Source organism: Sardina pilchardus, chromosome 15 (genome assembly GCF_963854185.1).
Source record: "Sardina pilchardus chromosome 15, fSarPil1.1, whole genome shotgun sequence".
Taxonomy (NCBI): Eukaryota; Metazoa; Chordata; class Actinopteri; order Clupeiformes; family Clupeidae; genus Sardina; species Sardina pilchardus.
Window position 1 is genome coordinate 4264840 of NC_085008.1, and position 11455 is coordinate 4276294.

Genomic DNA, 11455 nt, shown 5'->3' on the forward strand with positions numbered 1-11455 from the left:
CATTTATAGAATTTCTGTTAAGCCATTTCCTTTCATTTCCCATGCTGGACAGCTTCCCAAAGGTCTGCTATACGTTTGTTCAGATGGCTAAATAGGCCCTTGCATTGACCTCTGCAAAACAGTATTCTTCTGCTTGCACAATGGCTTCTTGTTGCCACTTCCGGATTGCACTGAGAACTTGTGACATACTGCTTTTCCCATTGCATTTTGCATGATAAAAGAACTAAGGACATTTAGTGTTGCCCATGAAAGCACAATGCCACCAGTGGTCATTCAATTGACTATGCATTATATAGATAAAGATACAATAGATAAATACCCCCAAAAAAGAATAATAATGAACCAACTCTTTCACATCTGTATTTTGACTCTCATTTTCATTTTCAAGTCCAGGTAAAGGGTTAGTTGACCCTGTACAAGCGATTTGTCAAATAAAATGAAACACTCGCTGTGTTTGTTGGGGCAACCCTTGTCTAGGCTTTTAACAGTGCGTACCAGACCTGAACATCAGTTTGACTACACAGTTTATCAAAGCTGTAAAAATGTATTTCCCTGCCTGCACACAGTTGTCCCTTCTTTTTTGTTTTGTTTTATCTCTTCGCACACAGACTTGTGTGACGCAGGGTAGTGTGCGCATTGACCTCTTGGCTGTGTTAAAGAGCAGTACTGTTTTCCTCATAGACACATGGTCTGTTATGTCCTTCTAATGCTATGTAAACAATGGTCTGCCCTGAAGAAGATAACCACTCGACTGAGGCCAAGTTTCCACTAAGAACACTGACTCCAGTAAATGTGTACAGTGCTCTGGTGGTGGCTGTGGGGTTTCCCGTCAGTGAGGCTTTGTCCTGCCCAGGGATTCCACACTGACCCAACAGGACATTGAGTACATTGGCCCTCGTCCGCCACATTAATCCCTGGCGCAAGCATTAAGTGAGACGAGGATAGACCTCCTGATTCAGTTAAAGGAATTGATGTCAGAGCCGGCCATTCTTTTGGGTTGTTATTGTCCTCATTGTCCATTGTGCTGTGTTCGATAAGAAGCTCTCATAGTTTTCATGATGTCTTCTTCAATGTTTTGAACGTATATGTAAACATGTCCTTTTTAAGTTTGAAATGTCTGGGTCTTTGTATGTCAGCAAAATGAATGATGTATTTTTTGCTTATATGTTATGTGTACAAAACAGTAATTCACTTTTAAAAACAATATGCATTCTTTCAAACTTTTCCTTTTCACATGTTCCATACAGGAAATGAAAAGATATGTACCATAACTAAATGTCTCCATTGTCAGATGTTGCTTAGATAATGTGAAATATCTCTTCACTGAAACTGTGCTGTTATCCTGTGTTAAGAAATATCAGTGAGCCCAATATGAAACAGGGACTTTGTTACCAGATATGGTTAAACATTCTGGATTGATGGGAAGAAGAGAGGCTCCCCACAAACTTCCAGTTAGTGAGTGTGTATGATTTATGAGAACTGAAACTGTTGAACAGAAACTTCAAAAATTCCCTCTTCACCAATATATGGTTCTCTCATGAAAACAAAAAGGTTAATGGTATAATACATTACATTATCTCTGTACTTTACACAAGAGAGTGAGTAGCAGTAGTGGAGTGAGGAATGTTTGAGGTCCTCTGTCATTCCTAAAGGAGGTGTGGAGAAATGACTTAATATTCCATTCATCTCTTCACACGGTATAGTCAGTGACAACAGACATGTCTCAAATGCCAGTTTCCTCTTTTCAAAACACAGTGGAAATTTCAAAAAAGCTCTTTGAAATGAATCATGCTTCTTGTGACAAACTGACCATGAAATTCCCCAAGAACCACCCCCCCTCCATGCAGCATCAGTGGTAATTGATGATAAGCACATGTTTCAAAATAAATTAATCTTTATTTATAATTACATCTCATACACAGAAACACAGCAAAAGTCAGCATCCAACCAGTGGCTGTGGGTAATAAATAGCGCTACATTCATGTACAGGGTGGAATCTTGACACTAAATCTTGCCACCAAATCAGCACGTCCATTCATATTTGGCAGTAAAATTGATTGAAAAATGTCCACCTTAGTTTTAAATATTATGACACTTTAGTGTCCAATCATTAAAGTATGTGCATGTAAGCAAAAAAAAGACTTCAAACTCTGACATCAGTGAAGCACATTCTACAGTCACTAACTCGGTTCACTCCATCAGGTCATAGTGCTCCTCCTTGGGGAAGAAGGGCGACAGTGTTTATAAAATTGATGTTTTTTTCTTTTAAAAAAAAATGATAGAGGGTAATAATGAATAGTCATGGTTGCAGGCATGTTTTCTCTCCTGGCGGCTGTGACCGCTCTGATTAGCTGATTACAGTAGCTGCCATGCGCTGTGGCTTAAGAAACCACCGGATGGGCTGCAGAAATGTTCCTCGTCATTATCAGGGGCAACAGGAAACACCTCCGCAAGAAGGGACGACTCGGCCACATGCTCCAGGCCTTCCAGGCTGCAGTTGCACTCGACTGCAGGGCTGACAGCCCTCGAGTGGCCGGTTCTCCCAGACTGAAACTGTCTCAGCCACCAACCATCAGCTCTGGACCTGCTCAGGGGCTGTCAGCAGCTCCTGCATCCCCATCCCAGCCTCCTTGGTCTCCCTGTTGAGGATCCTGTAGAGGTGGCTGTCGAGAGTTTAGGGATGGCCCATCAGGATGGTATTGGTGTGGATCTGTCCGTTTTTAAAGGGGTATTGCTCTGTCTTGTCTTTCAGCAGCAACCATCTGGGTTTCTTGGAAACCCAATGTCCAGTTCTTTTGTTTTTCTGTTGGTGTCGTTTTCTTTCGGGGGGTCAGGAGGGCAGGAAGTGGGGTAGTACTCCTCAGCCTTTGACACCTTCAGCAGCAAGGTTTTCCAGTAAGGTTCTGTACATATCCGACCTCAGGAATCTGGGGTAGGAATCCCGCTCCATCAATCCATACACTATCCTTTGAGCTTCATCAAAGCAGTGTATTGTGGGGCTCTTCACGTTCCTTTTGATCTCCTCTCGGGTGTGGTAATCGATATTTATCTGAATGACAAAAAGAAATACATTCTGTAAACACATTGAGGATTCCCCTTCGTGTGCCATGTGTGACCTGGAGTCATATGTTAGCATGGTGTTGCATTTGTTTGCCTGACATGAGTGCAGTGACTGCAGTCCTCAATCATAGGTACCTCTTTAGGAGACTCAGCCTTCACAAACTGTTCGTAGATCTTCTTGGCTTTTGAGCTCATCCTGAATGAAGATTTGATTTTCTTGTACTCCTCACATGTGAGCCAGAATTCAATGTTCTCATCGCTAAATTCCGACTTCAGATAGGTTCGGAACGTTGCTAGGCCATCTGTTGAAAACCAATGAAAGGAAATAGAAAAAAAAGAGGTTAGGTGTTAAGTGCTACATTAAAAACTACTGATGTTTAGTCACACAGCCTTTTTGTTTGCATCACTTAGCAGCTAGTACTACAGCAGTAGCATATTAGGGACTGATGCCTTGAGAAAGAGGTTAGACTCACATTTAGAATCAAGCAGTCGCTCAAGAGACTGGGACCATTGTTGTGTGTCCTCTAAAGTTAGCCTCCTGTTGAGCGGGAAAAAAAATTCTTTGATTACATGGATATAATTAGTTTAAGGGCAAATGACATTTATGTGTTAAGCTCAGAGCCGAAAAAGTACTGAGAATGTGTCTGTCTAAAAGTAAACCAAAGTACTTGTTGGACCAAGCTATTTCTTTTACATTTTGTCCTTGTGTCGTTTGAGGTAACCCATGTCATTTGGGAATGTTTGAGCTGTGAACGGAGCATCCCTCATGCTTGACGTAGAATATTTGAATGAATTTTAATGCCACCATAAGATACATCCTGGCCACTGTCCCACATACACATATCCTCTTTGTGGTGGCGTGACAACAGGCCATGGATGGAAAACAAGAACACAGTTCATTTTGCCACTCACGTCTCTGGGGTCGAAGAGTGGGAGAACATACACTGGAGTCGGCACATGAAATTCTTTCCACTGTTGGGATGAAATGGACAGTCATGCAAACATTTTTTACACATCCAAAGGAATCCCAAGCTCTCTGAGTCCACCCATCCCATTAACTCTAAAAGCTCTCACCCATGATACACCTACTGTACAGAATATATTTCACTATCTTATATGGTAACGGGGCAGAGGCAATGTAGAGCTGGCACTAGACAGTTCTAAGTTACTTATTAAACAGCAAGAGGAATTAAACAACAGATGGAAATGAATTATTCCTAAAAGACACTTACATGTTTTTGTTTCTCTTGCGATCGTCTCTCTCCATGTTAAAAAGCGATGTCAGTGGTTCAGTGATTAAGCTTGGCATGTTAAGATGAGGAGGGTTTGTGTGGTTAAATCCACCAGCGCGTGGTGCTGACTGAAGTCATGCTGTGCCTGTTGTTGGTGTACAGGTCTGTCGTCTGCCTTCCGTTCCCCTTTTATATCCAGTACCACAGTAGCTAGTGTCTGGTAATGAACATCACTTACTGGTGCTTGACGATCCGCAGCAAAAAGAGGAAGTCTCTCTCTCTCTCTCTCTCTCTCTCTCTCTCTCTCTCTCTCTCTCTCTCTCTCTCTCTCTCTCTCTCTCTCTCTGTGTCTCTCGCTCTCTGACTCTATATCTCTCTTTCTCTCCCTCCCGCTCTCTCTCACACACACTTTGTTTTTTTCTGACGGAAGCCACATAGGGACGCCCTGGTCTGACGCTAATGCTCACGTTGAGGATGCTCCATCTTTCCTCCATACTTCGGAGAGGACGTAAACCATCACACAGAAAATGAAAAACAAGAAATATGGGCCCCTAGTTCAAGTTTCCATTGAATTATTTGCCTTTCCTCTTTTGTATAACAACATTACTTTTGAAAGAGAAAAGACAAGGACCATTATTTGACTCTACTGTTGCACAGGATTACATACAAACCTGAAATGTTCATTACTTTGTACCACATTTTTGTGCATGTGCTATTATTACATGTGATCTCTCTGCTGTACGGCAGAGTGAGTATTTCTCACACCGGGGCTGTAATCTCCTGTCAGTCATGCCATGTCAGATCTGAGGCCAACCTGTTCTTTCCAAACTTGCCCAAAGATGGCCACATGCATTCGACCATTAGCAATGGACACTCATTACTTCCACATATAGACAGCTCACATTTTCAGGGGAACATCAAGAGCTGGAGACAGAAGGGGGAGGGGAAAACACAACACTAGCCAATCCCATCACTGCTTTCTCTCTCTCTCCCTCTTTCTGAGTAATTCTGAGTTTCAGACAGAGAAGCTGAAGTTGTACACTCTGGACTTGTTCACTTCCTCCTTTGTTTGCCATGGCAACACTTGCGGTTTAGGGAAAACATGAGCAGGCTGTGTGCGGCTGATGGATCAGCTGGTTGTCGGTGCGTGCCGCGCCATGCCCTGGGTCATTTGCGAAGAGGCCAACCTCCGTCACCAAAGAGGGATCCTGCCGTGTGTTCCATCAGCCAGTTTGCCCCCGTGACGTTTGTCAACCACGCTTGAGAAACTGACCAGACGCATTCAGACTCACAGTTCCGGTGCGTATTCACACCTAACTATCAGCTCTGAATCAGACTGAGTAGGTTCCTACTGCCCTTATGGCTGGGAGAGAGACAATCTGAAGTCACAGTAGAGCAGTGGGCCCTTTGATGTGTCACACTATCACCAGAATTCTGGAAATGTATACAATCTATCTCTTTGAACAATGTTAGAGGACAATTGAACAGTAATGTGGAGACTGCGGCCATGGAGGGGATCCAAATGGTGCCTTTGATAATAAGTTACAGGAATTCTTGAATCATATGAAATCAGCGAGGGATAGTGGCAAGCACCTCATGACATGAGTAATCCATCACACACTCAGGTGAAGATGGAGATATAGATTTATTGTAACTCATAACATTAGTCAACATTGCTCAACGCAAGTATGATGATGGGAAAACATAAAAAAGGATACCGATCATCTGCACTTCAAGCAAGCTGTTTATTTCATGGTTAACACAATAAACTCACAATTACTTCTCGTTAGGAAACAAATATTTTTGCAGTAATGAAGGGAAAGCATAGAAACGTTTGTCACGGTAGCCGTGAAAACTAATGCTTGTGCCATGTCTTTCCTAACAAGGAGGCACATTCAGAGAGATTATACACGCCTTACTGCCCTGATGACATTAAATCTGCGGGTGGAATTTTGGGTCAGTCTGACATTTATTTTTAGATCCTTAAGATTGCCTTTTAAAGGCTCCTCACTCACAAGAGGAAGCCATTTTTGCTGAAAAGGGTTGAAGGTTGATGCAGCTAATTTTCCCCTTTCATGACGCCATGGTCCCCACCAGCGTGATGGGCTCAACATGAATTAGTGGCATCAGTCATGTGACTAAAATATATACAAGCTATGTCATTTTAACTTGATTTTGTAAGTGTCACAAGACTTCTTTAGAAATGGCATTTTTGGCCATTTGTGAATGGCTGACACAGGATTTATTTTGCCAACTAAAGCTACTATGGGAATTGAAACTTCTAAATCGCTAAATAAAAATATGAATCTCTGGGGGACCAGTAATAGAAAAAATAAAGTTATGTCATCTAACCATGGCTGGCCTTTGTGTAACATCGTTCCTATAGGTGTGCATACCGAAAAGCTAAGCATTTCGCATTTTGCGGTGTAAGACCAGGGATGATGTCATAACCGCTCTATCTATATCTGAGATCTGTGATAAGGCCCCGACTTGCGCACTGCAGAGGGCCATTTTGCTTTCTGTACCGCCGAGTCATTTCCTCAGGCCCCCCCGTGTGTGTCAGCCACCAACTTCCTTCCTCATGCAGTCATGCTCGCTGCTGTCTGGAAGCTCTGCCATGAGTGGAGCCCTCAGAGTTATTGGCATTTACTCGGTGAGGTGAGGTGAGGTGAGCTGAGGTAGGGCCTCTTGCCCTCAGACGCCCACAGGCACTGAGTGCAGGAAGCGTGGCCAGGAGTCGCTCTCCATCAGTCTGAATACGTGCGCTGCAGCCTCATCAAAACACAGCGGGCTGGCCTCAGCCATCGACTTTTTGACCTTGTCACGAGTGCACTGATCAATGTTGACCTGTGGGTCAAATCCAGAATTGATTATTGAGATTATAGACAGATTAGATCAAATCATTAGCCTAAATCTTTTTATGTTAAAAAACAAATATAAATTCATCAAAATCTGAATAAACATGTTATCATTAGAGGATACTTATAGAATAACATTAACTTTCTGTTAATAGCATGCTGACAAATCTAGAAGCTGTTTTTCTGTCATTTCTTGAATATAACCCACATTGCACAGTAACATCTCGTCATCCGTTTGTCGGATTAAATTGACATTGACTTAAACTAAGATGTAATTAATTTTATGGCTATTGATTTCATCCCTTTCAGATGCCATTTAGTCTCTAGTAGTTCCCACAGAGGGAGGGATGAGCTCCTTGCTCCTGTGCTCCTGTACTCACCTCCTTCACTGCTGTGGGATGGAGGAACTCTTGGTAGATCTCCGTGGCCCTCAGGAAACGGCAGGCCGGTGGCGTGAAGTCTCGGTAGTCTCTACACGCCAGCCAAAAGTCAATGTTTTCCTCACTGAACTCAGACTGAAGGAATTCCCTGAAAGCTGCGAGGTAGTCTGTTCCGAGAGAGATGATAAGTGTGTAGCCGTGCTGGTTAACGTCAAAAGAGAGAGAAATGGACATCAAATTGTTTGTTTTTATATGTACGTGTTCACTCACATCTGTTCTTCAACAGCTCTCCCAGAGACGCTGTGTGGCCACTATTATCCTTAGACCTATCACAGTAAAAGAAAACAGTAGAGAGATGGGAAGCTTGTTCTGACATTGCTTAATGAACTGAGTTCTGGCCCTTATGTGACAAGAGCACACAATGTAGTGGTTACTGCTGCTGGTAGCTACTCACCTGTAATTGTCACATGGAGAATTTTCTGCAATTTTACGCACCAAGATGCATCTAATTTTGTTTTTTTGTCCCTGTCTGCTCAGGAGAACATTGAGCCTGAAATGTTGAACAACAAAAGGTCAGCCTATTCTGACATTCAGCTGCAAATGCCATGATTTTGGGGACTTACCCCGTATGGGACTTACCCTGTATTTCTACTGTAGGTGCCCACAAAAAATCATGTGGAAAACTGATCTTATCACCACCAACACACAAACGGAAATTAAAATCTTGATTTACAGGTCCATTTTTCTATATATTTTGATTCAGTGCAGTATAACTTATTGAAATCCCTTTCTTATCCTGACTTTCTTATTATTATTTTCCTATATCATATTAAAGAGAGAATAGAATATATTCACACAATACATAACCAAATTCAACTTCATCTACCTAACTTTTCATATCCATTACTGTTCCATTACACAAATCTCTGTTCTGCTCCAAACTCTTACATTGTTCTCCCTAAAACAGCGATCTTACTTTCTTGGCTTCCGTCCACTGGGGATGAGATCCTTGAATTCATATATTCGCATCTTTGAAAACAGTAGTTTGGGCATTTTGGCATAGCTGTTCTGTCTTCAGCAGATCAGCTCTGAGTGATTTCTGTGCATTGCATTGTATTACATGTATTTCACATCTCGGCTCACTGACGTTTGAGGCATGTTCCTGCAGGTTTATGGATGCCGGTGGTACCACTCTGGTACAATCCAGCAAATGACTCATTGTATGCAAAACATTTGCTCCCTTGTTCTGATAGTTGTACAATCTATTTAAAGTATCACTTCTAATGTTAATTTAGTTTTGAAAGCAATCATTTCTGAAAACAATGTACATGAAAATAAAAAATGTAATGAAAATAAATATACAAAAATGGTGTGAAAAAAATCAGCGCAGTCACTGACCCATAGCAATGTGAAAGTGCAGAGCCTCCTCTGAAAAAAAGAATGGTTATATGGTATAGCTGCACGTATAGCTGCACGTATAGCGGTATAGCCGCAAGTTTTAGATGGGGTGTAAGATCTTTATGTACATTGCAGTTACAGTGTGTATTTAAGTAATTCGTTTGAGAACACTCAATCCATTTCCAATGAAACTGAATAGGGTCAATAATTGCTCAGACAACTCACGGGTCACTGTTTGGATAGAACAAGTGACTGTCAAAGACACTCTTGTTGGGTGTTTGCCTCCCTGTTGGTTTCTGTGGGACTGATTTCCCTGTGTGTTCACATGTATGTAGCCAAAAAAAGCATGTATCAGTGGTGGAACCATAAGTTATGTCTTGATTGCCACAAGCTGGATGGTATGTCATATGTGTGTGGAATGCTAGTATTTGTGATGAGTGTACCCAGATAGGTGAATTATTACGCCACTCTCACTGAGTCACAAGGAGTGTCAGGCGTGGCAGTTTCATAGCGTTCTATCAACAAACTCAGCACATGCCCCTCCCATATCTTTCCGGTAGCTGGTCGTAATGAGTAAATACAGCTCAAATTTCTGACACATTTCATTGCTTTATTCACAGTACATATGAAGTTAGCCTTTGTGATATCAGATTCAAGATAATACACACAAGTGCCAGACACACAAGATCACTTAAAGAGTGGAGGACATATTATTTTCCCACAGGTCATGATATTATAATAACTCATGAAACTGAAGAAGAAAGATGACAGGCCAGTGTTTGTGCTTGCTATTAGACAGTGTGGACGTTTGCCACCAGGTGGCAACAGGTGACTATTTGGACTGTGCTGTTGTTTCTCTTAAATCACATGCCTTTTTAATCAGAAGGAGAGTTTGTAAAGTGTTCTGTACATTTTCAGTAATACTGGATAATGGTACTGATCATTTCAGTGGATTATAAGTGTAAACACATACACACACATATAGAGATAGATAGATAGATAGATAGATAGATACATACATACATACATACATACATACAGTACATACATACATACTGTACATACATACATACATACATACATAGATCTTGTATTCTTCAGAAAACAATTGCATACAGATAACACATGTGGAAGAAACCTACAGTAGAATAAATTTGACCAAACAACAAAATGAGTATTTGTATTGCTAATGCCATGCTACCTTGACAGACTTTTGACGACGCACACATTCATGTATAAAGCAACTCTGGCCATTCTACTGATTCCATGTGAGAGATCATTTTCAGTTGTATGGTCATTGCCACCACTAACTGTTAAGAAGCCTTCTATCCAAACTCCAGCAGACATTTAAACCAAAATAATCTGCAAACACAAGAAATGGGTCTGAAGTCCAGAAAAAATCTGCATTAGAGCATGTGCTCTCTCCTTTTACTTCCCCCCATGGCTGTGATCTTGCATCCCCGGATTGCAGTCAGAGTGCACATCACCTCGTACAGTCGGTAGAGGGTGTACATGCTGGCTACAATCAGAACCACGCCGACCACCAGCATGATGACATGGACAGTCATCAGGAAGTCGTTGTAGGCTCCGCTGGGTGGGACTGTCCACAAGTACACCCATCCTCTGTGCCGGTTGTTGTGGATAATGTCTGGCCCATTTTCAAGGACCACCCGGCGGGCTACAACACTTGGCTTAGTTGGTTTGTATGTAGGGAGAGCTCCATTCTCCGTGGAGACACGGATGTGATACAGCGAGCTTGTTGCCGACGTCTCAGGCAGAGGGGTAGTTGAGGGGGTTGTAGGTGCCATAGACGTCAACCTGGGGCGTCGTGAAGTCAACCTGGGAAGAATCGTTGGTCGGGTTTCACTAGTTTGTGTTGTAATCATGCTGGTTGATGTTGGTGAAGTTGTGCTGGTCTCTGTCATTTGCTCTGTGGTTGGTGGGACCACTGTGGTCATGACTGTAGTTGCTGGCTGACATAAAAGATGACTCAGAGACCTCAGAGTGACATTGTGCAGGTGGAGGGGTTCCTGGCATGCTACCCGTTCTTTGTCTTTCACTGTCCCTGGGTTATTTTTAATCCATGTCGCCAAACCCAAGATACTACATGAACAGTTCCAAGGGTTGTCAGCTAGTGTAACACTTTGGGATGTGTGAGTAAAATTTGAAATGGCAAACACATCACCAGGAAGAGTCTGAAGCTGGTTTTCATGTAATTCAATCGCCTCAATTTTTCCCAAGTTATGAAATATTCCTTCAGGGAGAGACATGAGCCTGTTGCCATTTAGGAGAAGTGTTTTAAGTTTGGGGAGACGACTAAAATGTAAAGGATGCAAGCTCTGGAGATCATTCAATTTCAAAGACAGCTTTTCCAGATTGGGATTGCAGCAAAAGAGGTCCTCAGGAAGAGAGTTCAACTTCTCATTCAAGTGGAAATTAAGGTGTAACAGCCCTGTCATGTTGGCAAACAGGTTCCATGGGACAGTGGTGAGTAAGGTGCCATACAGATACAGTTCTTTAAGCTTTG

General features: G+C 42.3%; 3 protein-coding genes across 3 annotated transcripts in view; all 3 read right to left on the reverse strand.

The window, feature by feature from the left end:
• Positions 1–1876: 1876 nt before the first annotated feature.
• Positions 1877–4481, reverse strand: LOC134101920 (regulator of G-protein signaling 21-like). The gene is made up of 5 exons (XM_062555814.1): positions 4293–4481; positions 3973–4032; positions 3534–3598; positions 3196–3362; positions 1877–3049 (listed from the first exon to the last, which is right to left on the reverse strand). The coding sequence occupies exons 1-5, from the start codon at positions 4367–4369 to the stop codon at positions 2861–2863; spliced, it is 558 nt and encodes a 185-aa protein (XP_062411798.1). The 5' UTR covers positions 4370–4481; the 3' UTR covers positions 1877–2860.
• Positions 4482–6018: 1537 nt separating this feature from the next.
• si:ch211-117l17.6 (regulator of G-protein signaling 8) lies at positions 6019–8645 on the reverse strand. Its single transcript, XM_062555815.1, has 5 exons — positions 8507–8645; positions 7985–8080; positions 7801–7856; positions 7531–7697; positions 6019–7139 (listed from the first exon to the last, which is right to left on the reverse strand). The coding sequence occupies exons 1-5, from the start codon at positions 8581–8583 to the stop codon at positions 6987–6989; spliced, it is 549 nt and encodes a 182-aa protein (XP_062411799.1). The 5' UTR covers positions 8584–8645; the 3' UTR covers positions 6019–6986.
• An 878-nt stretch (positions 8646–9523) lies between these two features.
• The window catches only part of LOC134101915 (platelet glycoprotein V), a 2793-nt gene continuing 861 nt past the window's right edge, over positions 9524–11455 (reverse strand). The window contains exon 1 of the mRNA XM_062555808.1: positions 9524–11455. This exon is cut by the window's right edge and continues 861 nt beyond it. Coding sequence (XP_062411792.1) covers positions 10335–11455 — 1121 coding nt within the window. The 3' untranslated portion in view covers positions 9524–10334.